The 19,138-nt window shown below is 45.2% G+C and overlaps 1 protein-coding gene across 1 annotated transcript; it reads left to right on the top strand.

Moving 5' to 3' along the window:
* Positions 1–611: 611 nt before the first annotated feature.
* On the top strand, positions 612–18,639 carry LOC119030999 (ferroxidase HEPHL1). The gene is made up of 19 exons (XM_037119048.1): positions 612–1,142; positions 4,478–4,722; positions 6,308–6,520; positions 7,689–7,889; positions 8,125–8,379; positions 8,974–9,139; positions 10,309–10,448; positions 10,632–10,763; positions 10,900–11,105; positions 11,439–11,583; positions 11,696–11,908; positions 13,055–13,271; positions 13,402–13,541; positions 13,640–13,765; positions 13,907–14,013; positions 14,107–14,332; positions 15,570–15,709; positions 15,932–16,085; positions 18,127–18,639. Exons 1-19 carry the CDS (start codon positions 970–972, stop codon positions 18,225–18,227), a joined length of 3,300 nt encoding a protein of 1,099 aa, XP_036974943.1. The 5' UTR covers positions 612–969; the 3' UTR covers positions 18,228–18,639.
* Positions 18,640–19,138: the final 499 nt, after the last annotated feature.

Below are 19,138 nucleotides of genomic sequence, written 5' to 3'. Positions count from 1 at the left end.
TCAGCCATCATTGTCCATACACTTCAAAATGCATAATTTAGGCCCCACAAGGATGTTCTCATTAGTAATTGAGCATACACAGTTCCTCCAAAATTGTTTGCAGTTTTGGGGCATTTCCATAACATGTGAAAAAAATCAATTTATCCTTATTACAGTGCCAACACATTTCATTATAATACAATATCATGAGGCTACGATCCTATTGCTGCAACTTGTGCCAAAACGGGTTAACCTGGCCCCAAAGTCAGTTTATGACCTTGACTTAAGGCTTGCTGGCTCCATACAAAGTGTGCAACTTGCAGAAATGTACAAACTGATAACTGATCAAAACTGATCTACAAACCATAAGTGACGTCAGCCACTGCCCTCATAACACCACTACTAGCAGCGCCTAAAATACGTTTGAGCTCAGGTGAGCTCAACAGGTAAGTGGTGCCTGAATGTTGAAAACATGGTTGAGAACTAATGAAAATCGTATCCTGTGTATACACACACACACACACACACACACACACACACACACACACACACACACACAGACCAGCTGATGGTCTGACGATAACGTGCTTATTCATCACTTGTCGGAAAACTGACAGCCAATCGAGACGCCCCGTGGCGCCCGAGTCGGCGTTTTTCACCTAAGTACATCCATTACGTTAATTTCCCAGCGGCCGATTTCAATAACATCTTTATAATAATTAACGCGCGGGCACTGAGAGGTTATTATCCGTGCGCGTCCGATACCACAGGAGGCGGTCGCACCGTGACTCGCTCCTCGGGCTCAATGGAGCGACTGTACTGCCCTCGCAGAGTTTCATAAGTGCTGCCGCGGCCCCCGAGGAGCGAACCCGCCTGACGCGCTGCTTGCATCTTCCATGCAGCGGAGGCTCCCCACTTGTTGCTCTCGAAACCTAAACCCGCACAGCGCTCTCTCCCGACCTGCGTGCGAACGGAGCGATCCTGAGAAACATGGCACGGACTTTGGGGCTGTTTGCGGCTTGTTTGCTGCTCCTCGTCTCCTCCGACGCGGAGGCGAAGCGCAGCAGGGAGAGGGTCTACTACGTGGGGATCGTCGAGGACGCGTGGGATTACGCGCCCAGCGGTAAAAACCTGCTGAATGGGAGAGACGTCCAACACGATGAGTGAGTTGTGACACGTTTTTTTTTTTTCAACCTTTGATCATTCACCTCTTTCGTTCTCGGGGTGTTGGGGTTGATCGAAAGTGATAGTGAGTGCTGAGGTGAACACCTAAAGGACCCCCAGTCCAGGTTAAAGTCATAGGTCTAAAGTTTATATGACACCTTTGTCAGGGTGTGACAGTGTCCAGACCTCCAAAGTCACCATTCCACAGGAGGGGTGACAGTAGGAGAGACCGGGTATGTTTGTACCACTTTTTGCTGGTAACTCACTGAGTTTTCTTTGAGCTGTTGTTCTCAAACTCTACCCACATGTGTTTACTACAAATTCTCTGCAAGAGCATCAAAGACGTCCTGAGGTGATGTCAACCCTTGCTTACCCCACTACCGGGGTAGGTGATCACACATGTTGGGGTGAGTTGTAACAATAAGACAAGGAAGCAAAAAAAAAAAAAACAGATGCCACACCGCACCATATGCTTCACAATGAGGTTTATTGATATGAAAGATCATTTCATAACGGTGTCTCGCCTGCTCAGTGACTGGCCGTGACTCAAATCCACTTTTTCTTTGACTAAGGAGTGTGTGTGTGTGTGTGTATGTGTGTGTGTGTGTGTGTGTGTGTGTGTGTGTGTGTGTGTGTGTGTGTTACATGCTGGTGTGAAGAACGTGCAGGCAGGCAGGCGCACCTCTGCCTGCCTTTCTTTCACGCTGCCCAGGCATCCTGCGAAATTACTAGAATCAATATAATGTTTTAAAGATGTGTTACGACCCATCCCGTCAGTCCCCCGTTTAGCGGGCTGTGTTCGCACAGTGGTTCGAGATTAGCAGGGGAAATGTTGGGACTGGGGAAGGAAGTGGGCACACAAATAATGGTGTAAACTCTTCTCCATGGTACAACCTTAACCGGCCTCTTTGTACTCGAGAGATATAACAATGACTTCTGTCACGAGGTTAGAGGCTTCCTTTTCCCTGTGTCGGTGTGCCAAAAAGTCAAGGAGGAAGCACAGACAGCTGCCCCCCGTATGAACGAGAGAGGAAGTTGCGTCACGGCACTCATCACTCGCTGCACTTTGAGAGCGAAGAGAAATAGGTGAATGGGTTTGATCCTGAGGACCGGGTGACTGCGTCCCCACTGTGATCATTTAAACGGTAAAGTTCATCCGACAATGAAAATTCGGTCATTTCTGGCTCACCCTTAAACTGATTGAAAGTCAGGTGAAGTCCACAAAACATTTCTGGAGCCTCAGAGCAAAACAGTGCTGCAGCATTCTCCTAGACAGCTGAAGTAGACGGGGACTTGTTTTGAAACCAAATAATACGACAGAAAAAGAAACAACATGAGATGGTTAGTATAGCTCGTCTAAGGTAATCCAAGTCCCCAGAAACCGAAAGATCCCAAAAATTGATAGGAAAAGGTGTGATTATATCCTGAATATAGCTTTTAGCTTTTAACGCTTTTAGTTCAGCAGCTACAGTGAAGATTTTGACATAAAACATAAGAAGCTATATGATTATTCTGAAGAAGCTTTAAGGATTCATTTAAACATGTTTTTTAATCTCAGGAAGACTATGAAACTTCACCTGAGTTCACATCTGCACGGGAGTGAGTAGATAATTACCAACATTTCCATTTTTTGCGACCTTATCCTTTACGGTATTTTGCCCAGCCCACAAATGATACTGATGACCTCGCTGGCATTGGTGCCCCTCTGCGCTGTCTGTAGTCGGTGCCATCCTTTGTGTGTTTAGATTAAGCGTGATTTCTTGAATAAAGGACAACGGTTATTTCCCCATCGTGGCGTTCACATCGATGTTTCCGGCTGTTGACACTTGAAACAGCACAGAACACCGTCCACTCGTTTGATCAGCCTATAATTAAGAGTACCAAACAGATCCAGGGGGAAGATGTACTTGGTAAAGGACAGATGGCAAGGTTTGTGAGGTTTACGCACTCCTAATGTAATATGGAGGATGAGGATAAGCAGATGAGCTCGTTATTGAAGAAAAGTCTAAATTGAGATAAAAGCCCTCCGTCGTATGAAGGCGGATGGTGGATATAATTAGATGGCCGGAGATGGCCCGGCTATGATTGTGCAGCTGTTCGTCTCCTCTTCCAACCTTGCATAATGTTGGACTTTCCAGACTTAGACAACGCTCAGTGACCAATCCCCAATAAACACAGGTGCAGCCAAGGCCTTACGAGATTGATTCCACTCAGGCCGAGATATTTTCGCGCACGCTAATCGGTCATCCAAACATCATGTTGTAGACTTGTTTTTTTCTATTCAAGCATTGAATCGAATCGCAGATCGCATATACGTATAGTAAAACAAGACGTGGTGTGTTTCACTGTACCTGAGATGCAGCTGCAACAACAAAGGTACACAGATCGCAACGTGGAGAAGTTCAAATCTCATCTATGCTGAGATAAGTGCACCTATACACTTGTTGCTAAAAGGCTTGTGTGGCACCCAGTGTCTCATCTCACACCCCACCTTGTTTAACTGGGGTATAAATGATGAGGTCGCACATCAGCATTAAGTTGCTCCGACCCAGGCGCTCAGTGAAATCCCCTTTATCAGACTGTCGGCGCAGCCATCTCGCGTCCTCCTCTCCCTGTTGCCAATGAGCTAGATATTCAGTAACAAAGCTGTTGTCTGCCACGGTTCCGGTAACAGGTTATTAGCCCACGGAAACGTGTAATCACAATAATAGCAAGTCTAATTGTTAAGAGAGCTGCAACCAGATGCAATTTGTTCCGCAGCGCTGCCGTCTAAATTCAAAATCCAATCATCTCGGAGATGAATGAAAGCCTTTTATGGAGTCTCTCTGCCATATTTGCCACTTTTTTTTTTACACTTTTTATCATGCCTCTTCTGTTTATTTGCATTAATTACTTACAGTTCTGTAGATGGATACAGTTGCACATGCCGTGTTTTAATAATAATAATTAGACAATAATCAGACAGTTGCACCTTCATCATGGTGTGTCATACAGTAGATGCTGTGTCCCTCCCACTCATATTCACAGACTAGTTCACTCAACATCTTTATTCTATTGCTGTGATTGCTTTTGTGATTACTGATTGTATTTTTTTGCAACATTTACAACACTTGTTTCTGCTTCTTTTGCGCAAAAACAATTACTTTGCAGCACGACTGGGAGATGAAGCGACGTGCCATTGTGGAATGCCACATTGTGGAATGCCACATTGTGTAACGTGACCTTGACCTTGAGAAATGCCGGACAAAACAGGATTTATAGCTGCTGCCCCCTCCTTCCTCTAGCTCTGTCTCTATTTATCATTCTTTATGTTTTCCCTCCACTTCTATCTCAGGCATGCATCTGTATTCCTGGAAAGAGGGCCCGACCGAATCGGCAGTGTTTACAAGAAGGCCATGTACCGACAGTATACAGATGCTACGTACAGCCAGCAGGCCCCCCGGCCCCCCTGGCTGGGCTTCCTGGGGCCCATACTGCGAGCGGAGGTTAACGACGTTATCGTGGTCCACCTGAAGAACTTTGCGAGCAGGAACTACTCCATGCACCCCCACGGAGTTTTCTACGAGAAGAATTCAGAGGGTATAGTGTCACACAAGTCATTTACAGCCCGTGCTCATAGAAAAGCACAAGATGTGCAGAATCAATTAGCAAAATCTGTTTATGGAAAGTAATACCTGTGGGGCGCCAGAGAGCTCACCTATTACGTCTACTAATGATAAGTCCTTACCACAGTGGCCCAGGACATTTGCTACATGTCATCACCTTTCTCTCTCCCCTGCTTTTCCCACCTCTTCTCAGCTCACAACGCATAAGATAGAAAAGAAACAAAGATTTTGAGGGAAATGATGCCTGTATTGACGATAATGGGCATAATATATAGCAGTTATTTGTCAGATGGTGCTAAGCAGACTGCAAATATGCTCAATCTGCCCCCAAAAAGACATTTGTACACACTGATGAAGTGGGCCAGAAACATTTTGTGTAATGGGATTGTTCATCAAAATGATCCTTAGCGCGACCCTCTCCTCTTGACATGGAGACATTTATGCAGGATAATGCACCAGCGGGGGGGAAGAGCACGGGTGCTCACCTCACAAAAAACACAAAGAAATGCTGAATGAACGGATTTCCCACCAAAATAAATATCAGTTCATGCACCAATGTGTTACAAAAACAACCTATTAGGTTTCACTAATGATAGTAATATGGATATTACTGTCTGAGGAAGTAAGTCTGACACTGTTCTGCTGAGCCAACTTATTTAAAGTAAGTATTATATTTAGGCCATCGCTTATTTTTCCTGAAAAGAATAATATTGTAACATAATAACATACAGGAGCCGTTATCAAGAGATCTGCCTTAATGGACAGTTCAAAGTTTTGGCATTACTTCAGACAAGTGGGACGGTTTGACTGCACACGGCTCAGTGTGCATCCTCATGTTCAGAAACATTATATAGTCTAGAATGCAAGGCATCTTGTTTTTGCATTTCTGCTTCACTGGCAGACGGAGCAGACAGCACACTTTCAATCCTCCATGTCCCTGAACTTAACAGCAGTTATGCAATAGTTCCTTCACTCCCACTCCAGGGTGGAGATGCATCATAACTCAGGAATTTCCAGAGCCTTACGGGAACTGAAAGTGAAACTAATATTCAGTTCCCAAAAGACAGATTATAGCTGATGTCATGCTGTGCTAAAGGATTTGTACCTCTATGAAACATCTGTCGGGAGACCCGTTTTTCAAATAGCAGCTCGGGCAGGAAGGGAGAGAGATGTGGCGATTGGAGAGGTGGAGACGGGAGAGGAAGTAGTGTCAGCATGTGAACATAAAACTGACCGTGTCCTGTGCTGAGTACGAACAGTTCCAGAGGTCACCGGTTATGAGGTTATTTATGTGTTTATAGATCACACACGTGGAAGCTCAAAGCTTAACAGAGATAAGATTCTTAAAGGAAATGGGTATGACCTTTGACCTGGCAAATCCCCCGGAATGTGACAATTAAAGCCTTTTTGCAGTTGGTGTATCTGTTTCAGACACAGTTAAAGGAACAAATTGGGCTTTTTAACCATGTCACTTTTTCTACTGACTGGGCTCAGCTGCTCCGTAGACCTCAGAGGAAACAAAGTGATCCCACCGTAAACATCTTCTGTTTGTCTACCAGGGGCACTCTATCCAGATGGGACATCAAACGTGCTGAAGAAGGACGACTGTGTTCCCCCGGGGGGCAGCTACACCTACCGCTGGGAGGTCAGGCCAGAATTTGCCCCCACAGATGACGACGCCAACTGTCTGACCTGGGTCTACCACTCTCACTTGGATGCCCCCAGGGAAATCGCCTCAGGACTCATCGGGGCTCTGCTCACCTGCAAGAAAGGTATGATGTCGCGCGACTACATTACGTCGTTTAACCTGATTTTACGTCAGAAGAAGGGTTTCTCTCTCGTGTGGCTTGTGTGTTGTTGTCTGTTGGGTTTCCTCTCTGTGTGCCAAGGCAAATCAAATTCAACAGTAATCTCTTAGCAACAGCTTCTCCACATCAAAAAAAGGAAATTACACAACACTTCCATGCCTTAATCCTTTGATTAAAAGAAAAGAAAGCTTCCTTAGAAGAACAACCACGGTGGGATTCACTCCATTGTGCGGCCCACGTGCATCCAGTGGATGTTTAGATGGTGGGAAAGATTAAAGTTGCAATATGGCTTGAAAAACAGTGGCCGACATTATCAGTGGCATGCAAAGAAATAACAGATCTTCGAATTGTCTTGCATAACTGAGGGTAACACTGCTAACCAGCAAGTCCCGGCCTGCCCTGTCCCGTACGCCTGCTCCTTATCGAGCAACAAAGCACAAGCGTGCACCCTCTGATTTCAAGTTTCATTCCTTCACCATACATAGACAAGCAAAATTGTTAACTCAATCATAGAACAGACTACATTCAGAACCGACAGAGACTATTGAAGGGGCACATGTGAACGGATTGTAAAAATAAAGTGAGGAGAGAGAGCAGCAGTAGCTGGCATTAGTTTAGATAACGGAGCCTGCCGACATGCACTAACTAACTAACTTTGAAATGCAACTCAGTCAGACCATCTTAGCTCATCTTTCCACTGTTCCAGCAATCACCGGCTCTGGTCTGATTGATGTAAATCCTTAATTCACCGCTCTAGACGTTGCTTGTCAGCAGACATAGCCGAAGCCAGGAGTCAAAGCCACCAGACCATCTCTCATCTTCCCTGTAGTCAAAGGCTGCTGAGCTGGCTCCTTAGCCCACACTGTAACGCCAACACTCACCCAATGGCTCAGAGCTCTGTGGAGAACCCATCAAAGCCACTAGCTGCACGGCTACCTGAGCTAACCAGCTTACATTCGCTAGTAGTTTCAGGCAGAGTTAGTCTGTCAGCAGCCTTCTCTTACCATTTATTCAACAGGTAGCCATATCTTTAAAGTTTCCCCTTACCCATTGCTTGACTTCATAAATGTGCAACATTTTCAACCGCGGCCTGCATTTTTTCTCCGTGTCCCACATTTCTCCGCGAGCGCAGGAATCTTGAAGGAGACCAACAATCAAGTCGAGTCTTTTACCGAGTCCGCGCGAAACGACGTGGACCAGGACGTGTTCCTGATGTTCAACGTGGTGGACGAAAACCTGAGCTGGTACGCAGACGAGAACATTGAGAAGTGCGCCGATCCAGGTGGGGTCGACCCAGAAGACGCGGACTTTATGGAGTCCAACCTGATGCACGGTAGGAAATCTGTGGGCTTCACTCAGATTTTTTTAATATTAAAAAGACTCCACACGTAAGACGTTTGTTGACAACATGAATCTTAGTCATTCACATGCATCCTGCTGCACCTACATTTCATTCATTTAAAGCTAAAAGTGGCTTCAAATGAGTAATTGCCAAAATAAGTGGTGTAAAAGAATGTTGAATGGCTTCCCTTGTTCTCTTTGTTCTTCCCTTTTTTTCTGTGTGACAGCTATTAATGGGTACATGTTTGGTAACCTGCCCGGGATCGAGTTATGCAAGTACCGTGAAGTCGCTTGGCATTTGTTTGGCATGGGCAACGAGGTGGACATCCACTCTGCTTTCTTCCACGGGAACACGCTGCTGGACCGCGGCCACCGCACCGACGTCCTCAGCCTGTTCCCCGCCACGTTCGCCACGGCTCAGATGGTCCCGACCAAGAGCGGAAAGTGGCTGCTGAGCTGCCAGGTTAACGACCACCTGCAGGGTAGGGCATCTGACCTCTGACCTCGGCTTTCATCTCCGTGCTCCGGGCCTTGCTGACGGGGGTGGGGGAATGCATTTTTGTGAGGTTCACTCTGTTATTTTGTCAGAGAGATGCTATCGGAGCCTTCACCACTGCTCCTAACGCGCCAGGACCTGCATTTTAAAGTTGTCCAAAGTCCAGTGAGCATGAAATTGAATGAGACGTGCTAGCTGAACACGGCATGAGTAATGCTCACACTTGTCGAGCCCTCTTTTCTTTGTATCATACCCTGAATTCCTCAACGGCCTGTTCTGTGTACAAATATTATAGTTACACAAATCACACCTTTGGTAGTTTAACAGGTCCTGGGGCCTCTCAGGCTCAAAAAGGGGAATTCTCATGCTTAAGGAAAAGTGACAGTGTCATCTGAGCTCTGCAATATTGATTACTTTCTAGACTGATAAACCTGACCTTTTAGACATTCTCAAAATGATTTTTCTACCATAAATGATTTCCTAAAAGGCTGTAAAGGTCTAGTTTAACCACAAGCTTTTTTACTTTTGCATGTGTGAATCATGGCGCGTGAAAGGTTTGCGTCCTGTCTCTCTGTTCCAGCTGGAATGCAGGCCTTTTATGAGGTGAATTCATGTGACAGCGAGACTGGCGCAGCGAAGGGCGGCGCTTTGAGGATTCACTACCTGGCAGCAGAGAAAGTCCAGTGGAACTACGCTCCCTCTGGAAAGGACATGATCAACAACGTGTCCCTGATTGAGGCAGAGAGGTGGGCAGAGAGCTTTTTCCGATTATGAGCAACATGCCGCTGCATCCAACCTCATCAGTAGTTATGGCAGATAACACTGTTTGGCCCAGAATGATTCAAAACTTTACCTGTGTTTCTAGCAAACACACAGTGAGCCGGGCCGCCGTGGGTTCATAAAAGCTTTCTCCCAACTCTGTAGGTCACCAGGGGTCCATTTATCTTGTTTTATTCTGTTCTTTACTGTTAATCCACCTGAAAAGAAAAGTTGTCTCACCTGTTTCATGTACAAAATTTTTAGTCCATGAGCTCGACTTTACAATAGGAGACAGTCTAACGGGACAGTTGATCCCCTGTAGTGATATTTATCCCTCTTGTTTTGGTGTGAGTTGCCATGTTTTGAGGATATCGGCCGTAGACATGTCTGCCTTGTCTCCGATATAATGGATATTGCTGTTGCCGTTGACTATTTCAGTTCGTCTTTTTGGCACGTTGAGCACCACAAGCTGGGTGTCACCGAGCTCTCTCAGAAACCTCTGTGGCCGATGTCTCAAAAACTTGGTGCCTCACACCAGTGACAGATGAATAGAACTACAGGCCAGAGTGAAAATATGCATTTTTATTTTTGGACAAATAGACGGTCCCTTTAAATTTGAAGATCTCCCACAAAATTAGTCTTAATCTTGGCATAAGGGTGGGGGCTATATGATGTAATTATTATAATGATGGTTTTATAGCCCGGCCTGAGTCCAACAAGCCAATATGCATCAAATGGACATGTTCAGTAGTTTTTGAGAAGGAGTTGAGGGGGTGAATTATCCCTTTAAGACTTGCTGAATCCTCGGGCACAGTTGCTTGTCTGTGTGCACGGCCTCTGGACCAGGCTGGTCGTACGAGAGCTCATCATTCCTGTAGCGAGGCAGCTCTGTGGTGTGTAGAGTAAACAGTGTGGAGAGTGATGCAGTGACTCACTTGTTATTGTGTCTTTGTTATTGTTCCCCCGACCTGACACAGTAAAAAAAACAAAAACGCTCTGACTGGCTATTTTTCTCTCTTTCCCTTCACACACACGTGCACACACACACACACACACACACACACACACACACACACACACACACACCCCACACTGTGCTTATGTATATCATCTTCATCAAGTCCCTTCGTAATCGCTCCCCACCCTTTCCTCACAGTGCATCGGAGATTTTTTTTGGCGAAGACGGCGGGCGGATCGGAGGTCTCTACTTGAAAGTGATATACAAAGAGTACACAGACGATACCTTCACCACTCCCAAACCACAGACGCCTGATTCTCAACACTTAGGACTCTTAGGTGAGGCCTGGTTCCTGATTTCTCATACTCTCTCTCTCTCTCTCTCTCTCTCTCTCTCTCTCTCTCTCTGTCTCTCTATCTCTCTCTCTCTCTCTCTCATGCCAATACATTAGTGTCTTGTCCTTCTTCCAAGTTTTCTCAATATCCTTTGTGAGGCTACATTGTTCTCCTGCGTTCATCCAGGTCCGGTCCTGAGGGCAGAGGAAGGAGATAGTCTCAGAGTGGTCTTCTTGAATAGAGCCGATAGAAACTACAGCATCCAGCCCCACGGCCTCAACTACGACAAATGGTTCGAGGGAGCCACCTACGCGGATGGTGAGGAAGCCGCCTCTCTTGGACGCAAAATCTTTTGACTGTCAGATTTGGAACAAAACTCGGGGGCTGCAAAATGGCCTCACACTGAAGTCACAGCAGATCTGATTGCTCTAGATCTTTGTGTTCGGCTCCGTAGGTGCTGACAAGCCGGGCTCTCACGTCGGCCCAGGGGAGAACTTCACCTACACCTGGCAGGTGCTAGATGGTCCGTCCTCGACTGATCCCCCCTGTATCCCCTACCTGTACTACTCTGCCACCGATCCTGCCGCAGACACCAACGCTGGATTGGTGGGACCTCTGCTTGTGTGCAAGAAGGGAGCGCTGGGGACGAACGGAATCCAGGTGCTGCTTTGTTGCTCTTTTTGTCTCCTTGCGGTAGCATTATGTCTCTTTGTGGTAATTTTGTGTCTCTTTGTGCTACTCCGTATGTCCCTGTTGTAGTTTTGTGTCTGTTTATGGTAGTATCGTGTCTCTGGGGTGGTTCTGAGTCTCTACGTACTTTTGTGTCACTTTCTGGTCATTATGTGTCTCTTTATCGTCATACTATGGACTTTAAACAGACACTCTGTGCCCCATAGGACCATTAAAGGTCCGGTGTGCAAGATAAAGAAGCAAATGAAAACTCAACAAAATTAAAGTTGCAATATGCAATATTTTGATTGTTCTGTTTAACAGAAAGATGTCGATAAGGAGCTCTTCCTTCTGTTTTCTGTCATGGATGAAAACATGAGCTGGTATTTGGAGGAGAATAAGAAGATATATGCCGGCAACCAGCCACATACTTCTGAGGAGGACTTCGAGGAGAGCAATAAGATGCACGGTAATCACTGTGTGCTGCTGAATTTCTAGTTTCTCTTCTGATTTTTTTTTTTTTTTTTTTTGCACTTGTGACCGTGTGTTTTTCTGTTGAAATCCTCCCTTTGATTTTTCAGCTGTAAATGGACGTATGTACGGGAACCTTCTCGGACTGGACATGTGTGCCGGGGACAAAGTAACGTGGTACACCTTTGGGCTGGGCACTGAGGTGGACATCCACGGTGTTTATTTCGAGGGGAACACCTTCAAGAAGCAGAGCACAACGCGGGACACCATCAACCTGTTCCCTCACACCGCGACCACTGTCACCATGCAGCCAAACACTCCTGGTTAGTCCTTTTACACACACACATACACACACACACACACAGCGCTACCACTCAAAAACCACATCCCTTTCCCTCAAACGCATTGACAGGGCTCATCTGTATTTCCAGTTTTGTTTGCAGATACATGTCAAGTGCTCTCAAAGGAACACATCAATAACTGCAATGCAAACAGGAAATGTCTGAGCTATCTTTATCTTATTTACAGTGTCCTGAGATCTAATCTCGTTCACCCTCACCCAGCTAAAAGATACTCCCGCAATTGGTTGTGATTATGGTGAGGTTGTTGATTTCCAAGTCTGGTTTACTTGATAGGGTTATTCTGTCGTGATTCCTTGATTAGCCATAGTATTGGTTACACTAAGACGTGCAGTTTTGCACATCTGACATCAGCCACTTTATTTGGTTATTTTACACAGAAAACAAAAGTAAAAGAAGAAACGAGACAACTGAATGTTAGGAGCGCTTCCAAGACCTAAAGTCATTCTTTTTATTTTACTGTCACATCGTGCTCATGTTGGATCTAAAAACATACGTGTTGGAGTTTGTTTTCAAGGCACGTGACCATGCCATGCCAAGAGATGAACAAAGTGATCAAGTCAAATGATAAGATGGTGTTGATATGTTTTTCAGACGAAAAGGAGTCTGCACAGTAATTGAGCGGAGCACATTTTCGCGCAAAGGAGGCCTTCAAAACGTACCTAGGTAGCGCGAAACAACCTCCAAACGCACAAAACAGAGTAACGTTGGGATAACAGGCAGTCTACGTGTTTGAAGCAAACCCAGTTTTGCAGAGATGTGCAACAAACTGCAAAAACAGAACTTTCTCATTTCCTGGCCGTCAGCAGGAAATACATGACAGCTGAGCATTTGCGGGTCAAAACAGCTACTGTGCATTACGTTTCATTCTTCTGGTGGATGTTTCCGTCTCAGCAAAGGTGCATTTTTACAGCAACAGGAAACAAGAACAAGCTGTCACTGTCTGACCCTCCCAGATGAAAACCACAGACCAGTGTTGCAGACAGATAGCAGCAGCACTCATGTTTTTTTAATTTCTTTTTTTTTCTGCTGTGTGTTTGAGCAAGCGAAGCCGCAAATACATCCGTTCATGTGTCCAGATCCTTGACCTCTTCTTCGCTGTCTTCACAGGCGTGTATGAGGTGAGCTGCAGGGTGACGGACCACTACTCGGCCGGCATGAGGCAGCAGTACAGAGTGAACCTCTGCCAGAAGAGCAAAGTGAAGCACACGCACGCGCAGCCGACCAAGATCGTGCAGTATTTCATCAGCGCGGAAGAAATCGAGTGGGACTACTCGCCCGAGAGGGACTGGGAGGTGGAGAAGCACCACAGCTCGTCGGAAGACAGGTGTGTGTGTGTGTGTGTGTGAACATAATTGCACGGTGACGTATTTCAGGGGTTGTAACCGGAGCCTGTGTTTAGTGGCGCGACTTATTACTGTTTTGTTAATGGAAGCAAATTGGCATGTGTCTCTCAGCCCAGGCAACATATTTTTGGATAAGGGGCAAAACAGGATTGGCTCGCGCTACAAGAAGGTGGTGTACAGAGAATACACCGACGAGTCCTTCAAGGTTCAGAAGAAACGGCAGCCCGACCAGCAGCACTTGGGAATTATCGGTAAGTTGAGCTGATCTTTCTGTCGCCGTTTCTTTCTTTCTTTTTTTTACCAAGAAAAGACTGAAGAAGGCAGTGGGGTTTCTTCTTGCCCCCTATAGGTCCAATAATCAAAGCCGAGGTCGGAGAGCAGATCGTGATCACGTTCAAGAACAAAGCCAGCCGGCCGTACTCCATCAGCGCACACGGGGTGAAGGCCAGCGGCGCACACGTTCACGTCAAGCCTGGTGAGAGTGATATCCGAAAAGATAAAGAGAAAACGCACAGCTGCTGCTGCTGCTGCTGCTGGTGTTTTCAAACCACAGGCACCTTCTCAGAAGCAGTGGGATTGATATTTTGTTTGTTTTCTCATGTTCACTCGCCTCCAGGCTACATGCTGGAGCTGACGTGGGATGTTCCTGAAAGCTCCGGTCCCGGGGTCTCGGACCCCAACTGCATCTCTTACGCCTACTACTCCACCGTCAATTTCATCAGGGTATGTAAATACTCCCGCAAGTCACATGGGCCACGTGATTCACAGTGTTGCTGTGATAAAATGTATTTACTCGTGATATCTGTGTACGTTCAGGATCTGTACAGCGGTCTCTTGGGGCCGCTGGTGGTCTGCAGGCCCGGGACTCTGAAGGGGCCCAACAGACAGAGGGGCGACGTGGAGAAGGAGTTCGCTCTGCTCTTTATGGTCCACGATGAAAACCAGTCCTGGTACTTGGACCACAACATCAGAAAATACCTCGGCGTCGACCCGAATACTTTTGAATATACCGAAGACTTTGAGGAGAGTAACATGATGCACGGTAAGAGATAAGACGAGAGGCGCGGACGGGGAGACTGTTGCATCCATGAAAGCACTGGTTCCCGAACTGCACACACACCCACACACACACACACCTACATCTAAAAGTTTTCTGTACTAAATACAGAAGTGCAACTTCAGTTTGACATCTTACCAAAGAAACCTGAAGTAGAAACAGATCGCCTTTATAGTGGAGGTATTAAAAGTTTCTCTGAGCAACAGCGTTCAGTTCTTTCAGTAGACTTTCTCAGAATCGCTGCTATACGCAAGAATTGCTCCCTTGCTCCCCAATAACAAACAAAAACCTGAACATTTCCTGCTGCAAGGAATTCACCGTGCCGAGATATGCCCTCTTGCTATCTTCTTGTCTTTGTTTCGGTAGCTTGGTGTAGATCAAGTGTTGGAAGTTCGGTCACAAACTCGTCCATGGTTTGCTAGCGATGCAGAGCCATGCCTCCGTCATTTAGCCCTGCCGCGCAACCCCTGTCACAGCTCTGGGCCCCCCTCTGGATTTATTTATCGATCCTCGTGAGAAAACTTCGGTCACACCAACAGGAAAAGCATTTCTTTTTTTTTAAAAAAACTACTGGGCAAACCACTCAGCATGCAAACGTTAAACACAGTCAGTACTACAATGAAACTATTCTGATGCTTTAACTTGGTGAAGGGAAAATATCTTGAATCTTGAAAATACAGAGTAGGGCTGCAACTAAGGATTATTTTCAGTGTAGAATGTCATAAAATGGGGAAAATTGTAGATCAGAGCCCGACATGACGCCCACAACCCACAGATAATTAGTTAGATGTTGTATTGGAGTAAAGAAACCGGAAAATATTCACATTTAAGAAGCTGGAATCAGAGATTTCTGACTTTTGTTTTCTATTTGTCACTCAAAAAATGTACTGATTGCAAAATAGTTGGTGATTTATTTGATACTTGAAAACTAATCGATCTCTATGTACTCTCTAGTACACAAAAACTCAAATATAAGACCAAACCCTCCTGTGCACCAGGTCCAACAGTGAAAATAAGTAAAATCCAATATTGGATCAAAAATTAGTCATTCATGATGCAGTTTGCCTGTGATAAACGTTTCATGATACTTTTCTTTTGTTGTTGTTTGCTGCCACACTTGTGTCTGCATTTCTGTGATTCTGTGTTTGTGTGTGTGAGTGTGTGTGTGTGTGTGTGTGTGTGTGTGTGTGTTAACATCACTCTGTCATTGTGCCTATTGAAGGGATCAATGGTAAGCTGTACGGCAACCTCCATGGACTGGTGATGACCCAGGGCCAGAAGGTCGACTGGTATCTTCTGGGGATGGGCAACGAGGTGGACATGCACACTGTTCACTTCCATGCGGAGACTTTTACCTACAAGGTGACACGGTGACATTCAGCACCGCAACCAAGCCTTACCATTGTTATTCATAATGAAAACGATTAATTCTGATGCCGGATGTGGCTCCATGCTCATGCAGGAAGTGTTGCTTGGCCAGTTCTGTACTCAATGCTTATTTCCTATTTTTCTGTTCCCCTCTGCTGTACGGTATGTGCTTTGTGTGTGTGTGTGTGTGTGTGTGTGTGTGTGTGTGTGTGTCAGACGGACCGCGTGCACCGCGCAGACGTCTTCGACCTCTTCCCCGGGACTTTCCAGACCGTGGAGATGGTGGCAGGGATCCCCGGGACCTGGCTGCTCCACTGTCATGTAACTGACCACATCCATGCTGGCATGGAGACCACTTTCACCATTAAAGGTGAGGTGTCAGAGGGTGCATGCGTGTGTTCCTGTGCGAACGTTTACATCCTCACTATGTACATGTGCGGCCCTTAAAGTTCTGAACTCATGAATGCATCTCGAAAAAGATTTTTCCTTTTGCAGAAACCTCCTCACCGAGTAAGATTTGTTTTCTTGACCAAATGTTGCACAAAGTATTGAAACACCTCACAACACGCAGCCTGGGTAAAAAAGACTATTTCAGTGCTGTGTTTAAAATATATGCGTCACTTTTTGCAGCTTACTACAACTTATTTTGCCCTAACTGCGTTATTGTAGTGCAAAATTCAAAGTTCAAATCTAATACTGACAAAAAAAAACATTATTACTAGCTACACAGTTTAGATTGTAACATATTATTAGCGGACAACACGAGCATGTTTCAGTCATGTGCTATTAGAATTTCATATCGCGTGTAAATGAGAAGAAGCCAGTCACAGAACCCAGAACGACAGCATACGGTGCATCTAGGTTACTAATACACCTGGTCTGTAGGATTCTAAGCTGTGACATAAAACACAAGTTTTTAAATAATACAAAACATGCAGTGGTTCTTTACTGTAGTCTGGTCATGTTCGTACCGTACCGGTCATTTGTCTTGTGTAGTTGGACACAGGTCCGGTCTTTCTCCACCTGTGCTGTTATGTAACCGCTGTGGAATGTTTGGCAGAATGTTATCTGTCTTTGCTTAGTTAGTATTGTCCAGAGGGAGAAGAAATCTATTATTTGTGTCAGGCATTCCTCCAGAGCTGTGACGAGCTCAATAGAAATAAATAGCACAGTGGATAAATTTCTGCCCAGAACAGACATAAACAGATCCAAATTTGTGGAAGATTTTTTTTTCTTTTTTTTCTGACCTTTGAGGCCAGTATAGGTGAGGATCAGAGACTTTTTGAGGCGTCACCAAAAAGTACCCAAAAGTGGTATCGCAGAAAAGATGCAAAACTTACTTTGGTAAAAGTGAAAGTAACTGAAATGAATTCATTCTTTACCTGCTGCGGCCCTTAAAGTTATGAACTCATGAATGCATCTCGTATGACTGTTTCTTGAGTAATAGTCTTAAAGGACCTTCTGTGTCGTGCCGGAAGCCACCCGCTCACATCAGCAGACTCCACTTCACAACATCAGCTGCTGCTGCTCTCTGTTGGCGGAGCGGAAAGCGGCACTGAGGCGAGGCACTTGAGAACGTGCATGAAGTCACATCCTTTGGACTGTCGTGGAAAATCCAACCCGAGTCCTTCACGACAACAAAAAAATCCCACAATCCAGCAACATTAAACAACTTCCACAAAGAATGTAAAGGCCTGGGTGGACAAGTGGGAGAGACGAGGAAGGTCTCATTTCTCACGTCACGTTAGAATCTGCTCCCAGAGGGCCAATGATAAAGGGAATAATACACAGCCATAAATAGTCCATTTAAAGTACCAGATGTTGAATTTATTGAGGTATCAGAATTCGTTTTCTGTCAATAGATGTACTGCATTATCAAAAGGTATCAGGTAAAAGTAAATCATACACACATTTACATGTTTGTACGGTATATTGGGGTTTGTATGGGGCCCCCGATGATCACATCTTAGTCTTATTTGTATTAGAATGATTATATTTTTATCGTATTTTTTTTTGTTTACAGAGTTAGTGTTTATTTTTTTTAATGCTTTTTTTTTCAATTGACAATATAATGAATTACTTTTGAAAATGAGCTGCTCGGGCTCTGATGCAGCATGTAGCCTGTAAAGTAACCCGTACCTGAAGTTATCAGAAAAGTGTAGTGGAGCTAAAAAGTTAAAACATTTGCCTTCCAAAATGAAGCGGAATGGAAATTTGTACTCAGTTACACTCCCCGACTGTATTTTTAGGAAATCCTATAACACTGAATGCATAACTGAACCAAATCAAAACACACACACACACTGGTTGGGTTTTGACTCCGTTTGTGCACGAAAGACTTATGGATATTGCTTTAAACTCTTCATGTTAATCGTTTTGCCATTTTTCTTCTCACGCCCTCCCGTCTCTAGCTTCCCCCCCTCCAGATGCAGCAGCTGGAACTGAAGCCTCCACAAAGACGCCGCTGCTGTCGCTGGCACTCTGTCTCCTGGCTGTGGGCGGACTGCACTAAATGAAGAAGGGACTCTTGACTGGGCTGAGTGCGTGTGTATGTGTGTGTGTGTGCGTGCGTGTGTGCATGTGTGTGTGTCACCACAACACTGCCCATTAATGCACTTAATAAAGAAATACTAAAATCCAGGGACAAAATCACTGTTGTAAATTGCTGGAGGTTCTGTGTGTAAATAGAGATTCAGTACATACTAACGACTGTACAACTGTGTGTGTAAAGTTCAGGATTTCGTACTCATAGAAGCATTTTTTGCGGGCCGGTTGTTTCTATGTTTCTATGTTTTTCCCGGCATGTTGCACTGTGTTTGTTGTTGTGCGTTCTATATTTTTATTTTATTTCTTTTTGCAAATTACTACTTCACCAAATATTTAATTCCAGTTATGAATGTGCAATAAAAGACCATTCTATCCAAGTGTGCTCTGGGATTTTTTTTTTTTTTGTGGCAGTGTGTCGTGTTGCTTTCTTGCCACCAGGGGGCGCTGACTCAAACTCGGAAAACTGAAAGTTGCCAAGAAAGCAGCAGATCACCCTTTTTCATCTAGTGTCGGTGATTCTGCGACAGTTACGTTCTCTAATCTCACTCACTCGCATTCATCGCCCACACAGACCACATGTAAAGGCTGAAATAGCTCCCAGATTTTCACACTGCGGTTCACCTGGCTGTGGAACCTTCGTGACGTAACGCAGCTGATCAGATCAATTAAAGGTTGTTTTTTTTTTGTTTGTTTTTTTCTCGTTGATAAAGATGCAGGAAATGAAAACGCCACACCGGTGATTAATTGCATTTGATGTGTTGTAATGAGTCAGTAAACAGGCAGCTGCGGGATCAATTGATCAGTTAACGGCTGACACTCAAACAAGGCTGATTGGTCAATCTAGGATCGATAGATAGATCAAATGTACCGGGGGGG

The sequence above is a fragment of the Acanthopagrus latus genome, chromosome 13 (genome assembly GCF_904848185.1).
Source record: "Acanthopagrus latus isolate v.2019 chromosome 13, fAcaLat1.1, whole genome shotgun sequence".
Classification (NCBI taxonomy): Eukaryota; Metazoa; Chordata; class Actinopteri; order Spariformes; family Sparidae; genus Acanthopagrus; species Acanthopagrus latus.
This window is presented reverse-complemented; position numbering and strand designations above follow the sequence as displayed.